The sequence below is a fragment of the Salvelinus alpinus genome, chromosome 30 (assembly GCF_045679555.1).
Source record: "Salvelinus alpinus chromosome 30, SLU_Salpinus.1, whole genome shotgun sequence".
In the NCBI taxonomy this organism is placed as follows: domain Eukaryota; kingdom Metazoa; phylum Chordata; class Actinopteri; order Salmoniformes; family Salmonidae; genus Salvelinus; species Salvelinus alpinus.
Genome location: NC_092115.1, coordinates 7730914 through 7754070, shown reverse-complemented (window position 1 = coordinate 7754070; position 23157 = coordinate 7730914). Strand labels below are relative to the sequence as shown.

Here is a 23157-nt window from a genome sequence, read left to right as displayed (position 1 = left end):
GATACATACCGTTAGAGTGATAACTCACCTAGATACATACCGTTAGAGTGAGTACTCACCTAGATACATACCGTTAGAGTGAGTACTCACCTAGATAGAGCAATAACTCACCTAGATACATACCGTTACAGTGAGTACTCACCTAGATACCGTTAGAGTGAGTACTCACCTAGATACATACCGTTAGAGTAATAACTCACCTAGATACATACCGTTAGAGTGATAACTCACCTAGATACATACCGTTAGAGTAATAACTCACCTAGATACATACCGTTAGAGTGAGTACTCACCTAGATAGAGTAATAACTCACCTAGATACATACCGTTAGAGTGATAACTCACCTAGATACATACCGTTAGAGTGATAACTCACCTAGATACCGTTAGAGTGATAACTCACCTAGATACATACCGTACACGGGTTTCGCTACCGTATGTTTACAGCGTAGTTGACTCATAATCTGTTGAAACTCGGTTAATAACGGTTTGGAGTCCAACTTCTGCCCCCAAGCCGTAAGACTGCCCCCCCCAAGCCGTAAGACTGGCCCCCCCAAGCCGTAAGACTCGCTGCAGCTGTACATAGTCCATCTGTAAATGGCCCACCCAATCTACCTACCTCATCCCCATATTGTTTTTATTTACTTTTCTGCTCTTTTGCACACCAGTATCACTACTTGCACATCATCATCTGCACATCTATCACTCCAGTGTTAATCTGCTAAATTGTAATTACTTCGCTACTATGGCCTATTTATTGCCTTACCTCCTCATGCCATTTACACACACTGTATATATACTTACTTTTTTCTACTGTATTATTGACTATGTTTGTTTATTCCATGTGTAACTCTGTGTTGTTGTTTATGTCGCACTGCTTTGCTTTATCTTGGCCAGGTCGCAGTTGTAAATGAGAACTTGTTCTCAACTAGCCTACCTGGTTAAATAAAGGTGAAATAAAAAATAAATAAAAAATAAAAAAGCCGTAAGACTGGCCCCCCAAGCCGTAAGACTGGCCCCCCAAGCCGTAAGACTGGCCCCACAAGCCGTAAGACTGGCCCCACAAGCCGTAAGACTGGCCCCCCAAGCCGTAAGACTGGCCCCCCAAGCCGTAAGACTGCCCCCCCCAAGCCGTAAGACTGCCCCCCCCAAGCCGTAAGACTGCCCCCCCAAGCCGTAAGATTGGCCCCCCCAAGCCGTAAGACTGGCCCCCCAAGCCGTAAGACTGGCCCCCCCAAGCCGTAAGACTGCCCCCCCCAAGCCGTAAGACTGGCCCCCCCAAGCCGTAAGACTGGCCCCCCCAAGCCGTAAGACTGGCCCCAAAAGCCGTAAGACTGGCCCCACAAGCCGTAAGACTGGCCCCACAAGCCGTAAGACTGGCCCCCCCATGCCGTAAGACTGTCCCCCCCACAAGCCGTAAGACTGGCCCCACAAGCCGTAAGACTGGCCCCCCCAAGCCGTAAGACTGCCCCCACAAGCCGTAAGACTGGCCCCCCAAGCCGTAAGACTGGCCCCCCCAAGCCGTAAGACTGGCCCCCCCAAGCCGTAAGACCGCTGAACAATTAATCAAAATGGCCACCAGGACTATTTACGTTGACGACCCCACCCCCCTCTGTTTTCACACTTGCTAATATCTATGCATAGTCAGTGTACAAATTACCTCAACTAACCGGTACCCCCTGTATATAGCCTCATTATTGTTATTTTATTGTGTTACTTTAATATATATATTTTTTTTTTTAACTTTAGTTTATTTAGTAAATATTTTCTTAACTCTATTTCTTGAACTGCATTGTTAGTTAAGGGCTTGTAAGTAAGCATTTCAGGGTAAGGACAACACCTGTTGTATTTGGTGCATGTGACAAATACAATTTGATTTGATATATAAAGTCATTAATAAAAGCATTGCCCCAAAACGGCTAACCACTTCCAACTGTTGATACTCAGTCGTTCACAATTCATATACCCCCCTCCCCCAGCATTTCTGAGTATGGTAGAATGGTAGAATGGTAGTATGGTAGAATGGTAGTATGGTAGTATGGTAGCATGGTAGTATGGTAGAATGGTAGTATGGTAGTATGGTAGTATGGTAGAATGGTCAGTCAGGTATTTGGGAGTCCAAAGAAGATGAAGGAAGTCAAAGGCAAATTGCCAGGATAGGGAAATTACTCATGATATTTCTTGGGAGAATTCTAACATTTCTACACAAGAGATGGATAGTTATAACACACACAGGGTAGGGTGGGAGAGCGAAGTGAGGGTGGGAGAGCGAAGGGAGGGTGGGCGAGCAAAGGGAGGGTGGGAGAGCGAGGGGAGGGGAGAGTGGAGAGAGAAGGCAGGGTGGGAGAGAGGGGAGGGAAGAGGGGAGAGAGGGGAGGGAAGAGGGGAGAGAGAGGAGGGAAGAGGGGAGAGAGAGAAGGCAGGATGAGAGAGGGAAGGCAGGGTGGGAGAGCGAAGGGAGGGTGGGAGAGCGAAGGGAGGGTGGGAGAGCGAAGGGAGGGAAGAGGGGAGAGAGAGGAGGGTAGAGGGGAGAGAGAAGGCAGGGTGGGAGAGAGAAGGCAGGGTGGGAGAGAGAAGGCAGGGTGGGGGAGAGAAGGCAGGGTGGGGGAGAGAAGGCAGGGTGGGGGAGAGAAGGCAGGGTGGGGGAGAGAAGGCAGGGTGGGAGAGAGAAGGCAGGGTGGGGGAGAGAAGGCAGGGTGGGAGAGAGAAGGCAGGGTGGGGGAGAGAAGGCAGGGTGGGAGAGAGAAGGCAGGGTGGGGGAGAGAAGGCAGGGTGGGAGAGAGAGAGGACAGGGTGGGAGAGAGAAGGCAGGGTGGGAGAGAGAAGGCAGGGTGGGAGAGAGAGGACAGGGTGGTGTTCTGCGAGGTCCTCCCTGCTAAAATCTGCAGGAGAAATCTGATCTATGTCGGAGGTGAACCAAGTGCATAGCCTGGGCTGGACCCAGCGCATAATCTGGGCTGGACCCAGCGCATAGTCGGAGGTGAACCACAGTTCACCGAGAGACACACACGCCACCATATACGCCACCCACCCATCTCAGAGAAGAATGCAGCCACACAGGCTCCTCCATCTACGCCCCCAAGGCCTGGCTCAAACCTAAATAAGCAAGGCCTGTAACACACACTGTGTTTCTCAGCACTCAAAGATTCTCTGCGATTTACAGGATATGCATGTTTTAACGTTTACATTTTTAGTCATTTAGCAGACGCTTTTATCCAGAGCGACTTACCGTTAGTGCTTTCATCTTAAGATAACTAGGTGGGACAACCACATATCTCAGTCATAGTACATTTTTCCTCAACAAAGCAGCTGTGTTCTTTTCGACCACAAAAAAAAAACATATCAAAATAGTTCACTTTAGTCCATGTATCTCTACAGTTATTCACCTGAAGCCCCTGAAGTCCATGTATCTCTACAGTTATTCACCTGAAGCCCCTGAAGTCCATATATCTCCACAGTTGTTCACCTGAAGTCCATGTATCTCCACAGTTATTCACCTGAAGCACCTGAAGTCCATGTATCTCTACAGTTGTTCACCTGAAGTCCATATATCTCTACAGTTGTTCACCTGAAGTCCATGTATCTCCACAGTTATTCACCTGAAGCCCCTGAAGTCCATATATCTCTACAGTTATTCACCTGAAGCCCCTGAAGTCCATATATCTCCACAGTTGTTCACCTGAAGTCCATGTATCTCCACAGTTATTCACCTGAAGCCCCTGAAGTCCATATATCTCTACAGTTATTCCCCTGAAGCCCCTGAAGTCCATATATCTCCACAGTTATTCCCCTGAAGCCCCTAAAGTCCATGTATCTCCACAGTTGTTCCCCCGAAGCCCCTGAAGTCCATATATCTCCACAGTTATTCACCTGAAGTCCATATATCTCTACAGTTACTCACCTGAAGCCCCTGAAGTCCATGTATCTCCACAGTTGTTCCCCTGAAGCCCCTGAAGTCCATGTATCTCTACAGTTGTTCCCCTGAAGCACCTGAAGTACATATCTCTACAGTTATTCACCTGAAGCCCCTAAAGTCCATATATCTCCACAGTTATTCACCAGAAGTCCATATATCTCTACAGTTATTCACCTGAAGCCCCAGAAGTCCATATATCTGTACAGTTATTCACCTGAAGCCCCTGAAGTCCATATATCTCTACAGTTGTTCACCTGAAGCCCCTGAAGTCCATGTATCTCCACAGTTGTTCACCTGAAGCCCCTGAAGTCCATATATCTCTACAGTTGTTCACCTGAAGCCCCTGAAGTCCATATATCTCCACAGTTGTTCACCTGAAGCCCCTGAAGTCCATATATCTCCACAGTTATTCACCTGAAGTCCATATATCTCTACAGTTATTCACCTGAAGCCCCTGAAGTCCATATATCTGTACAGTTATTCACCTGAAGCCCCTGAAGTCCATGTATCTCTACAGTTATTCACCTGAAGCCCCTGAAGTCCATGTATCTCCACAGTTATTCACCTGAAGCCCCTGAAGTCCATGTATCTCTACAGTTACTCACCTGAAGCCCCTGAAGTCCATATATCTCCACAGTTATTCACCTGAAGTCCATATATCTCTACAGTTACTCACCTGAAGCCCCTGAAGTCCATATATCTCCACAGTTATTCACCTGAAGCCCCTGAAGTCCATATATCTCTACAGTTATTCACCTGAAGTCCATATATCTCTACAGTTACTCACCTGAAGCCCCTGAAGTCCATATATCTCCACAGTTATTCACCTGAAGCCCCTGAAGTCCATGTATCTCTACAGTTATTCACCTGAAGTCCATATATCTCCACAGTTGTTCACCTGAAGTCCATATATCTCTACAGTTGTTCACCTGAAGTCCCTGAAGTCCATATATCTCCACAGTTATTCACCTGAAGTCCATATATCTCCACAGTTGTTCACCTGAAGTCCATGTATCTCTACAGTTATTCACCTGAAGCCCCTGAAGTCCATGTATCTCTACAGTTGTTCCCCTGAAGCCCCTGAAGTCCATATATCTCCACAGTTGTTCACCTGAAGCCCCTGAAGTCCATATATCTCTACAGTTGTTCCCCTGAAGCCCCTGAAGTAATAACAGAAGAGGAGACTGTAGAAACACTTTTACATTTGGACCATTTCTCTCCTTTTAGACAACTCTGGATTTGGATCGATACAGAGTGAATAAAACCATTTGAATCAAATCAAATCAAATGTTGTCACATGCGCCGAATACAACAGGTATGTAGACCTTACAGTGAAATGATTACTTTTACAATCCCTTAACCAACAATGCAGTTTTAAGAAAATATCAACAAAATAAAAGTAAGATATCAAAGTAACAAATCATTAAAGAGCAGCAGTAAAATAACGAAGCTATATACATGGGGTACTGGTACAGAGTCAATGTGCGGGAGCACCGGTTAGTCAAGGTAATTGAGGTACATGTAGGTAGAGTTATTAAAGTGAATATGCATAGATAATAACAGAGAGTAGCAGCTGTGTAGAAGGGGGTGTGGCAATGCAAATATAGTCTGGGTAGCCATTTGATTAGGTGTTCAAGAGTCTTATGGCTTGGGAGTAGAAGCTGTTTAGAAGCCTCTTGGACCTAGACTTTGTGCTCTGGTACCGCTTGCCGTGTGGTAGCAGAGAGAACAGTCTGTGACTATGGTGGCTGGAGTCTTTCACAATATTTAGGACCTTCCTCTGACACCGCCTGGTATAGAGGACCTCGATGGCAGGAAGCTTGACCCCGGTGATGTACTGGGCTGTACACACTACCCTCTGTAGTGCCTTGCGGTCGGAGGCCGAGCAGTTGCCATACCAGGCAGTGATGGAACCCGTCAGGATGCTCTCGATGGTGCAGCTGTAAAACCTTTTGAGGATCTGAGGACCCATGCCAAATCTTTTCAGTCTCCTGAGGGGTAATAGGTTTTGTCGTGCCCTCTTCACGACTGTCTTGGTGTACTTGGACCATGTTAGTTAGCTGGTGATGTGGACGCCAAGGAACTTGAAGCTCTCAACCTGCTCCACTACAGCCCCGTCAATGAGAATGGGGGCGTGCTCGGTCCTCCTTTTCCTGTAGTCCACAATCATCTCCTTTGTCTTGATCACATTGAAATGATGTATTTGGGATAAATCTTCTTTGTTGTTGTTATAATCTTTATCTCATATTTTTTATTTTCTTGGTCCAAAGTTGTTAATTCCCTTTCGACAAAAAGTGCAAGCGCTTAGTAAATCTGGCCCTTGGTGTCTCTCAGTGTTGAGACCGAGCTAACACCTGCTCACAATCCTCAGGCCTATGGACGGAGTTTGCACACAATTGGCATGCTTAGTAAACTCTCAGACCCTAAATACTGCAATTTGAGGCTGCCATAGTAACTGAGCGCTCATCCCCACAAGCCTCAGGAGTTCTGTTGAAAAACATAATATGAATTGTATCCCAAATGGCACCCTACCTATTTCATATAAAGTGCCATAGGGCTCTGGTCAAACTAGTGCACTATATATAGGGAATAGGGTGCCATAGGGCTCTGGTCAAAACTAGTGCACTATATATAGGGAATAGGGTGCCATAGGGCCCTGGTCAAAACTAGTGCACTAGATAGGGAATAGGGTGCCATAGGGCCCTGGTCAAAACTAGTGCACTATATATAGGGAATAGGGTGCCATAGGGCCCTGGTCAAAACTAGTGCACTATATAGGGAATAGGGTGCCATTTGGGATACACCCATGATGTGAGGTATCAATCAATCAAATGTATTTATAAAGCCCTTCTTACATCAGCTGATGTCACAAAGGTATGCAGCTATAGCTATAGAATATGTTTCTTGGACCATAGACATGAAGCAATGAGTGGGGACATTACTGGTTGAAGGTACTGTTTGTTTAGTGCATTTCCACGTTGGCCTGCAGAGGTTGGTTTGCTGGTGTTAAATTAGGTTTTACGTTAGGCCTTGCGACCTACGAAGTCGATTTATAAAGCTTTCCTGTGCGATAGTACATTTATATTGTGCAGGAAAACTTAATCTGTACATTTTACGCCTTATAACCATAAACGGAGAAGCTACGCTTCTTTAGTTCCGTTGTTTTTACTAGGGTCATTTTCACACAAATTGAGATAGACGTTTAGGATTTTAGTAATACCATAGAGCTTATTAGAGGTGGACCGATTATGATTTTTCAACGCCGATACCGATTATTGGAGGACCAAAAAAAAGCCGACACCGATTAATCAGATGATTTTTTTAAATGTATTTGTAATAATGACAATTACAACAATACTGAATGAACACTTATTTTAACTTAATATAATACATCAATAAAATCTATTAAATTTATTAATTAGCCTCAAATAAATAATGAAACATGTTCAATTTGGTTTAAATAATGCAAAAACAAAGTGTTGGAGAAGAAAGTAAAAGTGCAATATGTGCCATGTAAGAAAGCTAATGTTTAAGTTCCTTGCTCAGAACATGAGAACATATGAAAGCTGGTGGTTCCTTTTAACATGAGTCTTCAATATTCCCAGGTAGGAAGTTTTAGGTTGTAGTTATTATAGGAATTATAGGACTATTTCTCTATATACGATTTGTATTTCATATACCTTTGACTATTGGATGTTCTTATAGGCACTTTAGTATTGCCAGTAACAGTATAGCTTCCATCCCTCTCCTCGCCGCTACCTGGGCTCGAACCAGGAACAAATCGTCAACAGCCACCCTCGAAGCAGCGTTACCCATGCAGAGCAAGGGGAACAACTATTCCAAGTCTCAGAGCGAGTGACGTTTGAAACGCTATTAGCACGCACCCCGCTAACTAGCTAGCCATTTCACATCGGTTACACCAGCCTAATCTCGGGAGTTGATATGCTTGAAGTCATAAACAGCCCAATGCTTGAAGCATTTCGAAGAGCTGCTGGCAAACGCACAAAAGTGCTGGTTGAATGAATGCTTACGAGCATGCTGGTGCCTACCATCGCTCAGTCAGACTGCTCTATCAAATCATAGACTTAATTATAACATAATAACACATAGAAATACGAGCCTTAGGTCATTAATATGGTCGAATCCGGAAACTATCATTTCAAAAACAAAACGTTTATTCTTTCAGTGAAATACAGAACCGTTCCTCAGTAAAAGGCACATGACAGCCAGCTTGGAGTTTGCCAAAAGGCACCTAAAGGACTCTCAGACTATGAGAAACAAGATTCTCTGGGCTGATGAAACCAAGATTGAACTCTTTGCCAAGCTTCAAGTCTGGGGGAAACCTGGCACCATCTCTACTGTGAAGCATGGTGGTGGCAGGATCATGCTGTTGGGATGTTTTTCAGCGGCAGGGACTTGGAGACTAGTCAGGATCGACGGAAAGATGAAGGGAGCAAAGTACAGAGAGATCCTTGATGAAAACTTGCTCCAGAGCACTCAGGACCTCAGACTGGGGCAAAGGTTCACCTTCCAACAGGACAACGACTAAGCACACAGTCAAGACAACGCAGTAGTGGCTTCGGGACAAGTCTCTGAATGTCCTTGAGTGGCCCAGCCAGAGCCCAGACTTGAACCCGATCTAACATCTTTGGAGAAACCTGAAAAAATCTGTGCAGCTACGCTCCACATCCAACCAGACAGAGCTTGAGAGGATCTGCAGAGAAGAATGGGAGAAACTCCCCTAATACAGGTGTGCCAAGCTTGTAGCGTCATACCCAAGAAGACTTGAGGCTGTAATCGCTACCAAAGGTGATTCAACAAAGCACTGAGTGAAGGGTCTGAATACTTATGTAAATGTGTATTTCCATTTTTTACTTGTAGTAAATTTGCTAATATTTATAAAAAACGGTTTTTGCCTTGTCATTATGGGGTATTGTGTATAGATTGATGAGGGGGAAGAAAATGTCATCCATTTTAGTATAAGGCTGTAACGTAACAAAATCTGGGGTCTGAATACTTTCCGACTGCACTGTACCTGCAGGTTTTACATTCTACATTTGGCAAATGCATTTTCTGCTATCTGTTGTACGTTGACAGTTCTGCAAAATCAACCACACAGTTCCCCCCCAAAAACCACACAGTTCCCCCCCAAAAATCACACAGTTCCCCCTAAAAGCACACAGTTCCCCCCCAAAAACCACACAGTTCCCCCCCAAAAACCACACAGTTCCCCCTAAAAACACACAGTTCCCCCCAAAAACCACACAGTTCCCCCCCAAAAATCACACAGTTCCCCCTAAAAGCACACAGTTCCCCCCCAAAAACCACACAGTTCCCCCCCAAAAACCACACAGTTCCCCCAAAAACCACACAGTTCCCCCCCAAAAACCACACAGTTCCCCCCCAAAAAACCACACAGTTCCCCCCCAAAAACCACACAGTTCCCCCAAAAATCACACAGTTCCCCCTAAAAGCACACAGTTCCCCCCCAAAAAACACACAGTTCCCCCCCCCAAAAAACACACAGTTCCCCCCCAAAAAACACAGTTACCCCTAAAAAACACACAGTTCCCACTAAAAACACACAGTTCCACCCAAAAACACACAGTTCCCCCCAAAAACACACAGTTCCACCCAAAAACACACAGTTCCCCCCAAAAACACACAGTTCCCCCCAAAAAACACACAGTTCCCCACCAAAAAAAACACACAGTTCCCCACCAAAAAAACACACAGTTCCCCCCAAAAAAACGCTGGTAAGAAAACATCCCTCACTATTACAGCACAACTGCAAATGAGCCTAGTCCATTGTGTTACGTTACTCCGAATGACCTTAAATGAGCCTAGTCCATTGTGTCACGTTACTCCGAATGACCTTAAATGAGCCTAGTCCATTGTGTCACGTTACTCCGAATGACCTTAAATGAGCCTAGTCCATTGTGTTACGTTACTCCGAATGACCTTAAATGAGCCTAGTCCATTGTGTTACGTTACTCCGAATGACCTTAAATGAACCTAGTCCATTGTGTTACGTTACTCCGAATGACCTTAAATGAGCCTAGTCCATTGTGTTACGTTACTCCGAATGACCTTAAATGAGCCTAGTCCATTGTGTTACGTTACTCCGAATGACCTTAAATGAGCCTAGTCCATTGTGTTACGTTACTCCGAATGACCTTAAATGAGCCTAGTCCATTGTGTCACGTTACTCCGAATGACCTTAAATGAGCCTAGTCCATTGTGTCACGTTACTCCGAATGACCTTAAATGAGCCTAGTCCATTGTGTCACGCTACTGCTAATGACCTTAAATGAGCCTAGTCCATTGTGTCACGTTACTCCGAATGACCTTAAATGAGCCTAGTCCATTGTGTCACGTTACTCCGAATGACCTTAAATGAGCCTAGTCCATTGTGTCACGTTACTCCGAATGACCTTAAATGAGCCTAGTCCATTGTGTCACGTTACTCCGAATGACCTTAAATGAGCCTAGTCCATTGTGTCACGTTACTCCGAATGACCTTAAATGAGCCTAGTCCATTGTGTCACGTTACTCCGAATGACCTTAAATGAGCCTAGTCCATTGTGTCACGTTACTCCGAATGACCTTAAATGAGCCTAGTCCATTGTGTCACGCTACTGCTAATGACCTTAAATGAGCCTAGTCCATTGTGTTACGTTACTCCGAATGACCTTAAATGAGCCTAGTCCATTGTGTCACGTTACTCCGAATGACCTTAAATGAGCCTAGTCCATTGTGTTACGTTACTCCGAATGACCTTAAATGAGCCTAGTCCATTGTGTCACGTTACTCCGAATGACCTTAAATGAGCCTAGTCCATTGTGTCACGCTACTGCTAATGACCTTAAATGAGCCTAGTCCATTGTGTTACGTTACTCCGAATGACCTTAAATGAGCCAAGTCCATTGTGTTACGTTACTCTGAATGACCTTAAATGAGCCTAGTCCATTGTGTTACGTTACTCCGAATGACCTTAAATGAGCCTAGTCCATTGTGTCACGTTACTCCAGATGGCTTTAAATGAGCCTAGTCCATTGTGTCACGCTACTGCTAATGACCTTAAATGAGCCTAGTCCATTGTGTCACGTTACTCCAGATGGCTTTAAATGAGCCTAGTCCATTGTGTCACGTTACTCCAGATGGCTTTAAATGAGCCTAGTCCATTGTGTCACGTTACTCCAGATGGCTTTAAATGAGCCTAGTCCATTGTGTTACGTTACTCCGAATGACCTTAAATGAGCCTAGGCCATTGTGTTACGTTACTCCGAATGACCTTAAATGAGCCTAGTCCATTGTGTTACGTTACTCCGAATGACCTTAAATGAGCCTAGGCCATTGTGTTACGTTACTCCGAATGACCTTAAATGAGCCTAGTCCATTGTGTCACGCTACTGCTAATGACCTTAAATGAGCCTAGTCCATTGTGTCACGTTACTCCGAATGACCTTAAATGAGCCTAGTCCATTGTGTCACGCTACTGCTAATGACCTTAAATGAGCCTAGTCCATTGTGTCACGTTACTCCAGATGGCTTTAAATGAGCCTAGTCCATTGTGTCACGTTACTCCAGATGGCTTTAAATGAGCCTAGTCCATTGTGTCACGTTACTCCAGATGGCTTTAAATGAGCCTAGTCCATTGTGTCACGTTACTCCAGATGGCTTTAAATGAGCCTAGTCCATTGTGTCACGTTACTCCAGATGGCTTTAAATGAGCCTAGTCCATTGTGTCACGTTACTCCAGATGGCTTTAAATGAGCCTAGTCCATTGTGTTACTCCAGATGGCTTTAAATGCCACGTGGCCAATATTAGCGGAGGTCAAGAGACAGAAAAGCATAAGATATTGACTCCTTTGAGGGAAAATTCGCTCTATTTCTGACTCCTTCCTATACTGAACAAGTATGTGAGGAATGTGAATGAAATCATAGCAGTGAGCTGGAACACAGACTCAAGAGCAGAGAGAAGTTGTGCCAAGTTGTACAAATCTGATGTAAGGTCACAATATTTTGAACACACAGAAAATAACAAAACCGGACTGACCACTGAGCTGGCCACTGTCTGGGTGTGAGCATACAGGCACGGTCAAGTTGCGGTCAACCTCTTTTTTCTTTTACTACGATCCATTTCCTGGACCAAGCTTCCCGGCTGATACACATGTTCCTCGAGTTGACACAATAGTTTGAATAGTTTATATTTCTATCTCGAGGATCATAATGCGACTTAAATATAGTTTCCAGGATGGATAAAGGTAAACACAGATTAAAAGATACAGATATAAAGTACCTAATTAGAAAACGTTCCTCCATGCTATAGAATAACACACGCACACCATTCCGATTGCCTATTTTATGTGCTTATTATGGCTCAGTCACACACACACACGCACACGCACACACGCACACACGCACACACGCACACACGCACACACGCACACACGCACACGTGATGGGTTAGTTCAGCTCTTTTTTACTGACTCTGATCTTTTGACTCGTTCGGTCAAAATAACAAATTTTTCCAACTCATTTCGTTCATTTGATTCAGTAATGCCCAGAGCATACAGGACCCCCCTACCGGTGAACGATGAACTGAAAACTCAAAAGAGTCAAGACTCTACAAGCCTCTCATTCACCATAGGGGGGGGGGGGGGGCTTATTGGAGCTGTCATTTGTGACTGAGATTTATAAACAATGTACATTTGCGACTGCTAGGCATACACATAAGATTATTAATTTATTCCTTTGAAACGAGATCTAGTTGCGGCCACAACCGGACTAGATTGTGAATGACTCTTGGTGGAATGCATTGCTTGACTGCCGTGATGGCGATAAGCACAATATCGTTAGCGAACTGTTGTGCAAACTGCCGCCCTTACAGAGGGGTGTAGCCAGCAATGGCATTTTATGAATGCCTATCCATGTCTTGGTCAGTTTAGCTCAGACAATGCCACCCTCGTCAATCTGCCGCAATAGCCACCCTCGTCAATCTGCCGCAATAGTCACCCTCGTCAATCTGCCGCAATAGTCACCCTCGTCAATCTGCCGCAATAGTCACCCTCGTCAATCTGCCGCAATAGTCACCCTCGTCAATCTGCCGCAATAGTCACCCTCGTCAATCTGCCGCAATAGTCACCCTCGTCAATCTGCCGCAATAGTCACCCTCGTCAATCTGCCGCAATAGCCACCCTCGTCGATCTGCCGCAATAGGCGGCCGCCTAATCCTGCCTGCTGGGCAGGCCGGGCCCTGGAAGCAAGTCTCTGGAGCCACTGAGCAGAAGGAGTGTGTACGAATCCTGCTGTAGGACTCATTGGACCAGCACTAGCAGGTCAAACCAATGACTAAAATGAATGAGTCACTCAGAAGACAACGAATCATGACTCTCGAGTCAGTAAAAAGAATCGTTCAAAAAGAACGAATCGTTTGCGAACTGCACATCACACCCACACACATCACACCCACACACATCACACCCACACACATCACACCCACACCCACACCCACACCCACACCCACACCCACACACACACACACACACACACACACACACACACACACACACACACACACACACACACACACACACACACACACACACACACCCTTTGAGGTTTATCACAAGGGCAACGGTGAAAAGAGGCCCCACTAGCATCAATGTCATCTCACAGAGAGCTCTATAACCAGGTCACACACGGCCAATTCAATAGAGCTCATCAATGTTCTCTCACAGAGAGCTCTATAACCAGGTCACACACGGCCAATTCAATAGAGCTCATTAATGTTCTCTCACAGAGAGCTCTATACCCAGGTCACACACGGCCAATTCAATAGAGCTCATCAATGTTCTCTCACAGAGAGCTCTATAACCAGGTCACACACGGCCAATTCAATAGAGCTCATCAATGTTCTCTCACAGAGAGCTCTATAACCAGGTCACACGGGTGTCCTGACTCTCTGAGGTCATTAAAGATCCCATGGCACTTATCGTAAGAGTAGGGGTGTTAACCCCGGTGTCCTGGCTAAATTCCCAATCTGGCCCTCTACCATCACGGTCACCTAATAATCCCCAGTTTACAATTGGCTCATTCATCCCCCTCCTCTCCCCTGTAACTATTCCCCAGGTCGTTGCTGCAAATGAGAACGTGTTCTCAGTCAACTTACCTGGTAAAATAACGGTAAAATAAATAAATAAATAAAAAACACACGGCCAATTCAATAGAGCTCATCAATGTTCTCTCACAAAGAGCTCTATAACCAGGTCACACATTGCCTATGTTGCAATTGCTGCCATTCCCCAAATGTTCCATCTTAGCACATGGAGATGGATGATAGTTTATCTGCTGATTTACTACTGGCAGAGCGCTATAACTACATCCACTGTAATCTCGTGAAGGAACGCTGGCCACTCCATTTGATCCTGGGGCGAAAAAGTGTTCAAATGGAAACCGGTTAGAAAATGTTTTATGACGTCATTTAAAGCCAGTTTTTTTTCACGTTGGGAATCCATTCCTGATAGCTACAGTTGTAAGTAGCTACAAGCCTGCAACAGTCGCCATTTTGTGGCTGAATTGGAGCCACAGGCCAAGACCACAGTCACCACAGGCCAGTGTTGAGGGTGCCTTCTCTAGAATACAGGCCGTTTTAACCTTGCTACACCATTGTTATTTTAGAGAGGAGAGGACAGCCCTCCCTGCTATTATTTTGGCGGCTGTAAGTTCAGGAAGACAAACTATGGCGTGTGTGTGTGCGTGTGTGTGCGTTAGAGAGAGTGTGTGTGTGTGTGTGTGAGAGAGAGAGTGGGCTGAAGCAGAATAGACAGGCAGGCAGACAGGCAGACAGGCAGACAGGCAGACAGGCAGACGCCTCTTCTAATCTTGGGAAACAGTTCTCATCTCTCCTCCCTTCCACAGACACACGCTGGCACACACAGACACACTCTCTCTCTCTTTCCAAAGCAGCACCACAGAGTTGGAGTCAGTATTCTCCCTCCGCAGGGCCAGACTTTACTGTTAACAACAGAGTTGGAGTCAGTATTCTCCCTTCACAGGGCCATACTTTACTGTTAACAGAGTTGGAGTCAGTATTCTCCCTCCGCAGGGCCAGACTTTACTGTTAACAGAGTTGGAGTCACTATTCTCCCTCCGCAGGGCCAGACTTTACTGTTAACAGAGTTGGAGTCAGTATTCTCCCTCCGCAGGGCCAGACTTTACAGTTAACAGAGTTGGAGTCACTATTCTCCCTCCGCAGGGCCAGACTTTACTGTTAACAGAGTTGGAGTCAGTATTCTCCCTCCGCAGGGCCAGACTTTACTGTTAACAACAGAGTTGGAGTCACTATTCTCCCTCCGCAGGGCCAGACTTTACTGTTAACAGAGTTGGAGTCAGTATTCTCCCTCCGCAGGGCCAGACTTTACTGTTAACAGAGTTGGAGTCACTATTCTCCCTCCGCAGGGCCAGACTTTACTGTTAACAGAGTTGGAGTCAGTATTCTCCCTCCGCAGGGCCAGACTTTACTGTTAACAGAGTTGGAGTCAGTATTCTCCCTCCGCAGGGCCAGACTTTACTGTTAACAGAGTTGGAGTCAGTATTCTCCCTCCGCAGGGCCAGACTTTACTGTTAACAACAGAGTTGGAGTCACTATTCTCCCTCCGCAGGGCCAGACTTTACTGTTAACAGAGTTGGAGTCAGTATTCTCCCTCCGCAGGGCCAGACTTTACTGTTAACAGAGTTGGAGTCAGTATTCTCCCTCCGCAGGGCCAGACTTTACTGTTAACAACAGAGTTGGAGTCACTATTCTCCCTCCGCAGGGCCAGACTTTACTGTTAACAACAGAGTTGGACTTTACTGTTAACAAACCAGAAAAAGAGAACAGCTCACAACAGCAGTGATGGCAGTTTGTTTTCCAACAAAGTATCTAAAAAAAAAAACGTGGTTTTGTCCAAAAATAGTCAACAGTGCAGGAAAAAGAGAGGGAGAAAAAAAGACAACATGTAAACAGCTTTGGCCTAACGAGGTCCAGATACCCTACCTTCGCTGGTAGCTGCATTCTTGGGAGCTTTGGTTGACGTCTGATCCGTACTTGAACTCAGGTCGGAGGAAATACTGGAGCTGCCTTTACCTAGAGGAACACAGGACAAATCAGGACGGGACGTACCACAGTGGAACCACGATAAAAAGCCAAACAGACAGGCAAACAATTCCACTCAAATCAACAGTGGACGGGGTACACCAAGTCGTCTTTTCACCCGTTTTAAACCAAAGTCACTAAGGTCCCATTTGATTCCAGGTAGAACCCTTTCCAGAGGTTTATATCTGGAATAAAAAAAGGATTTCTACTATGGGAACAGCCTAAGAACCCTTTTTCTCCTAAGAGTGTAGACTGGACCCAGATCTGTTTTTAGGCAACTGACATATTTTTTGAATCCCGTTTAAGTCTGAACGAGCGACACTAGTATGTCAACTTGAAATAAGATGGTTGTACCTTGACATTAACATGTTCCTAATAAAGTATAACGAAGCACATCAGTATAAGAAGGTGTAATGAGTCAAATCATGTGGTATTACTTTAACACACATACATAAGCATTGTAGTGGACAGTTCAGGAACAGTTGTAACATTAATGAATAAACTCTGTGTTGTTTCCATCTGAGATAACAGGTCATGGGATCCACTGCAGGGCAAGTCCCCTTGTGGGCTCTGGTTCAAAGATAACAGGTCATGGGATCCACTGCAGGGCTAGTCCCCTTGTGGGCTCTGGTTCAAAGAAAACAGGTCATGGGATCCACTGCAGGGCTAGTCCCCTTGTGGGCACTGGTTCAAAGACAACAGGTCATGGGATCCACTGCAGGGCTAGTCCCCTTGTGGGCTCTGGTTCAAAGAGAACAGGTCATGGGATCCACTGCAGGGCTAGTCCCCTTGTGGGCTCTGGTTCAAAGATAACAGGTCATGGGATCCACTGCAGGGCTAGTCCCCTTGTGGGCTCTGGTTCAAAGACAAAAGGTTATGGGATCCACTGCAGGGCTAGTCCCCTTGTGGGCTCTGGTTCAAAGAGAACAGGTCATGGGATCCACTGCAGGGCTAGTCCCCTTGTGGGCTCTGGTTCAAAGATAACAGGTCATGGGATCCACTGCAGGGCTAGTCCCCTTGTGGGCTCTGGTTCAAAGACAAAAGGTTATGGGATCCACTGCAGGGCAAGTCCCCTTGTGGGCTCTGGTTCAAAGAGAACAGGTCATGGGATCCACTGCAGGGCTAGTCCCCTTGTGGGCTCTGGTTCAAAGAGAACAGGTCATGGATTCCACTGCAGGGCTAGTCTCCTTGTGGGCTCTGGTTCAAAGATAACAGGTTATGGGATCCACTGCAGGGCTAGTCCCCTTGTGGGCTCTGGTTCAAAGAGAACAGGTTATGGGATCCACTGCAGGGCTAGTCCCCTTGTGGGCTCTGGTTCAAAGACAACAGGTTATGGGATCCACTGCAGGGCAAGTCCCCTTGTGGGCTCTGGTTCAAAGAGAACAGGTTATGGGATCCACTGCAGGGCTAGTCCCCTTGTGGGCTCTGGTTCAAAGACAACAGGTTATGGGATCCACTGCAGGGCTAGTCCCCTTGTGGGCTCTGGTTCAAAGACAACAGGTTATGGGATCCACTGCAGGGCAAGTCCCCTTGTGGGCTCTGGTTCAAAGAGAACAGGTCATGGGATCCACTGCAGGGCTAGTCTCCTTGTGGGCTCTGGTTCAAAGATAACAGGTTATGGGATCCCCTGCATGGATAGTCCCCTTGTGGGCTCTGGTTCAAAGACAACAGGTTATGGGATCCACTGCAGGGCTAGTCCCCTTGTGGGCTCTGGTTCAAAGAGAACAGGTTATGGGATCCACTGCAGGGCTAGTCCCCTTGTGGGCTCTGGTTCAAAGCACGGTGCCATTTGAAACACACTACAGGATCTTAGGTCAGTTATGCAGCATGTTTATAATCCCATTCACAACACAAACAAAACAGTCCTCGCTACATTTCACCATAGAAGGTGAGAGTCTGCACCTCTAACATGATAAAACTATCCATTACAGAAGCACTATAAGGCCTCTTCTACATTACATGCTTCTATAATGGCTATAAGGCCTCTTCTACAATACAGTGCTTCTATAATGGCTATAAGGCCTCTTCTACAATACAGTGCTTCTATAATGGCTATAAGGCCTCTTCTACAATACAGTGCTTCTATAATGGCTATACGGCCTCTTCTACATTACATGCTTCTATAATGGATATAAGGCCTCTTCTACAATACAGTGCTTCTATAATGGCTATAAGGCCTCTTCTACATTACATGCTTCTATAATGGCTATACGGCCTCTTCTACATTACATGCTTCTATAATGGATATAAGGCCTCTTCTACAATACAGTGCTTCTATAATGGCTATAAGGCCTCTTCTACATTACATGCTTTTATAATGGCTATAAGGCCTCTTCTACATTACAGTGCTTCTATAATGGCTATAAGGCCGCTTCTACATTACATTGGTTCTGTAATGGCTATAAGGCCTCTTCTACATTACATTGCTTCTGTAATGGCTATAAGGCCGCTTCTACATTACATTGGTTCTGTAATGGCTATAAGGCCTCTTCTACATTACATTGCTTCTGTAATGGCTATAAGGCCTCTTCTACATTACATGCTTCTATAATGGCTATAAGGCCTCTTCTACATTACAGTGCTTCTATAATGGCTATAAGGCCGCTTCTACATTACATTGGTTCTGTAATGGCTATAAGGCCTCTTCTACATTACATTGCTTCTGTAATGGCTATAAGGCCTCTTCTACATTACATTGCTTCTGTAATGGCCATAAGGCCTCTTCTACATCACATTGCTTCTGTAATGGCTATAAGGCCCCTTCTACATTACATTGCTTCTACAATGGCAATAAGGCCTCTTCTACATTACATAACTTCTACAATGGCTATACGGCCTCTTCTACATTACTGTGCATCTATAATGGCTATAAGGCCTCTTCTACATTACATTGATTCTATAATGGCTATAAGGCCTCTTCTACATTACAGTGCTTCTGTAATGGCTATAAGGCCTCTTCTACATTACTGTGCTTCTGTAATGGCTATAATTCCTCTTCTACATTACATTGCTTCTGTAATGGCTATAAGGCCTCTTCTACATTACATTGCTTCTATAATGGCTATAAGGTCTCTTCTACATTACTGGGCTTCTATAATGGCAATAAGGCCTCTTCTACATTACAGTGCTTCTATAATGGCTATAAGGCCTCTTCTACATTACAGTGCTTCTGTAATGGCTATAAGGCCTCTTCTACATTACAGTGCTTCTATAATGGCAATAAGGCCTCTTCTACATTACATGCTTCTATAATGGCTATAAGGCCTCTTCTACATTACATGCTTCTATAATGGATAAAAGGACTCTTCTACATTACATTGCTTCTTTAATGGCTAAGGCCCTTCTACATTACAGTGCTTCTATGGTGGCTATAAGGTCTCTTCTACATTACAGTGCTTCTGTAATGGCTATAAGGCCTCTTCTACATGACATGCTTCTATAATGGCAATAAGGCCTCTTCTACATTACAGTGCTTCTATAATGGCTATAAGGCCTCTTCTACATTACTGTGCTTCTATAATGGCTATAAGGCCTCCTTTACATTACAGTGCCTCTATAATGGCTATAAGATCACTTCTACATTACAGTGCTTCTATAATGGCTATAAGGCCTGTTCTACATTACTGTGCTTCTATAATGGCTATAAGGCCTCTTCTACCTTCAAGGCTTATCCACATATGGGAGAAGTCAAAGACAGACAGACAGGAGGAAAGGAGGAAATGGCCTTTGCACAGAATTACTTCCAGGTGACATTCCTGTCCAATTCTCTCTCTTTCTCAGTCCATCCTGTTGTTTGATCAGAACAGTCCGTATGTTGTTGTTGTTTTATCACAATAGTCTGTTTGGTTTTTCATTGTGAAGATCAAAAACGTGCTCCGTCTGTCTCAAACTATAAAGATGTGGCCCACAAACTCTGCACAGCCCACAAACTCTGCACAGCCCACAAACTGCACAGCCCACAAACTCTGCACAGATACAACTGAAGTAATAAGATAAGATGTTATATTGTCATATACAGCAGATAGATGCAGTGTAATGTGTTGTTTTACAGGGTCAGTCATAGTAGTATGATAGGTGTTGTTTTACAGGGTCAGCCATAGTAGTATGATAGATGCAGTGTAATGTGTTGTTTTACAGGGTCAGCCATAGCAGTATGATAGGTGTTGTTTTACAGGGTCAGCCATAGCAGTATGATAGGTGTTGTTTTACAGGGTCAGTCATAGTAGTATGATAGATGCAGTGTAATGTGTTGTTTTACAGGGTCAGTCATAGTAGTATGATAGGTGTTGTTTTACAGGGTCAGCCATAGCAGTATGATAGGTGTTGTTTTACAGGGTCAGCCATAGTAGTATGATAGATGCAGTGTAATGTGTTGTTTTACAGGGTCAGTCATAGTAGTATGATAGGTGATCTGGATCCATATGACCCAGTGTAGACCAGTTCATTTGACCCAGTGTCGACCAGTGATCTGGAACCATTTGACCCAGTGTAGACCAGTGATCTGGAACCATTTGACCCAGTGTAGACCAGTGATCTGGAATCATTTGACCCAGTGTAGACCAGTGATCTGGAACCATTTGACCCAGTGTAGACCAGTGATCTGGAACCATTTGACCCAGTGTAGACCAGTGATCTGACCCAGTGTAGACCAGTGATCTGGAACCATTTGACCCAGTGTAGACCAGTGATCTGACCCAGTGTAGACCAGTGATCTGGAACCATTTGACCCAGTGTAGACCAGTGATCTGGAACCATTTGACCCAGTGTAGACCAGTGATCTGACCCAGTGTAGACCAGTGATCTGGAACCATTTGACCCAGTGTAGACCAGTGATCTGGAACCATTTGACCCAGTGTAGACCAGTGATCTGGAACCATTTGACCCAGTGTAGACCAGTGATCTGGAACCATTTGACCCAGTGTAGACCAGTGATCTGGAACCATTTGACCCAGTGTAGACCAGTGATCTGGAATCATTTGATCCAGTGTAGACCAGTGATCTGGACCCAGTGTAGACCAGTGATCTGGAACCATTTGACCCAGTGTAGACCAGTGATCTGGAACCATTTGACCCAGTGTAGACCAGTGATCTGGAACCATTTGACCCAGTGTAGACCAGTGATATGGAACCATTTGACCCAGTGTAGACCAGTGATCTGGAACCATTTGACCCAGTGTAGACCAGTGATCTGGAACCATTTGACCCAGTGTAGACCAGTGATCTGACTTGTTATTTCTGTTACCACCTCGCTCCCCCATTCTGTTCTACTCCCGGTTTCCCTTCCAGTTTACAGTAATTAGAATGACTTATGTTGCCTCTAAGAAAAGCACATTTGAACTCAAGTAGCTAATTATATTACCCACCCTGGGCCTTATTATCCATGTCTAGTTGAGGTAGAATGTGTTTTATATTACCCACCCTGGGCCTTATTATCCATGTCTAGTTGAGGTAGAATGTGTTTTATATTACCCACCCTGGGCCTTATTATCCATGTCTAGTTGAGGTAGAATGTGTTTTATATGTACCCACCCTGGGCCTTATTATCCATGTCTAGTTGAGGTAGAATGTGTTTTATATGTACCCACCCTGGGCCTTATTATCCATGTCTAGTTGAGGTAGAATGTGTTTTATATTACCCACCCTGGGCCTTATTATCCATGTCTAGTTGAGGTAGAAGGAGTTTTATATTACCCACCCTGGGCCTTATTATCCATGTCTAGTTGAGGTAGAATGTGTTTTATATTACCCACCCTGGGCCTTATTATCCATGTCTAGTTGAGGTAGAATGTGTTTTATATTACCCACCCTGGGCCTTATTATCCATGTCTAGTTGAGGTAGAATGTGTTTTATATTACCCACCCTGGGCCTTATTATCCATGTCTAGTTGAGGTAGAATGTGTTTTATATTACCCACCCTGGGCTTTATTATCCATGTCTAGTTGAGGTAGAATGTGTTTTATATGTACCCACCCTGGGCCTTATTATCCATGTCTAGTTGAGGTAGAATGTGTTTTATATTACCCACCCTGGGCCTTATTATCCATGTCTAGTTGAGGTAGAATGTGTTTTATATTACCCACCCTGGGCCTTATTATCCATGTCTAGTTGAGGTAGAATGTGTTTTATATTACCCACCCTGGGCCTTATTATCCATGTCTAGTTGAGGTAGAATGTGTTTTATATTACCCACCCTGGGCCTTATTATCCATGTCTAGTTGAGGTAGAATGAGTTTTATATTACCCACCCTGGGCCTTATTATCCATGTCTAGTTGAGGTAGAATGAGTTTTATATTACCCACCCTGGGCATTATTATCCATGTCTAGTTGAGGTAGAATGAGTTTTATATTACCCACCCTGGGCCTTATTATCCATGTCTAGTTGAGGTAGAATGTGTTTTATATTACCCACCCTGGGCCTTATTATCCATGTCTAGTTGAGGTAGAATGTGTTTTATATGTACCCACCCTGGGCCTTATTATCCATGTCTAGTTGAGGTAGAATGTGTTTTATATTACCCACCCTGGGCCTTATTATCCATGTCTAGTTGAGGTAGAATGTGTTTTATATTACCCACCCTGGGCCTTATTATCCATGTCTAGTTGAGGTAGAAGGAGTTTTATATTACCCACCCTGGGCCTTATTATCCATGTCTAGTTGAGGTAGAAGGAGTTTTATATTACCCACCCTGGGCCTTATTATCCATGTCTAGTTGAGGTAGAAGGAGTTTTATATTACCCACCCTGGGCCTTATTATCCATGTCTAGTTGAGGTAGAAGGAGTTTTATATTACCCACCCTGGGCCTTATTATCCATGTCTAGTTGAGGTAGAATGTGTTTTATATTACCCACCCTGGGCCTTATTATCCATGTCTAGTTGAGGTAGAATGTGTTTTATATTACCCACCCTGGGCCTTATTATCCATGTCTAGTTGAGGTAGAAGGAGTTTTATATTACCCACCCTGGGCCTTATTATCCATGTCTAGTTGAGGTAGAAGGAGTTTTATATTACCCACCCTGGGCCTTATTATCCATGTCTAGTTGAGGTAGAATGAGTTTTATATTACCCACCCTGGGCCTTATTATCCATGTCTAGTTGAG

At 44.8% G+C, this 23157-nt stretch overlaps 1 protein-coding gene across 1 annotated transcript in view; it reads right to left on the bottom strand.

The window, feature by feature from the left end:
* Positions 1-23157, bottom strand: part of fbxl7 (F-box and leucine-rich repeat protein 7) — a 133639-nt gene that overhangs the window by 95960 nt on the left and 14522 nt on the right. The window contains exon 2 of the mRNA XM_071377669.1: positions 15957-16046. Coding sequence (XP_071233770.1) covers positions 15957-16046 — 90 coding nt within the window. The remainder of the gene's footprint in view (positions 1-15956; positions 16047-23157) is intronic.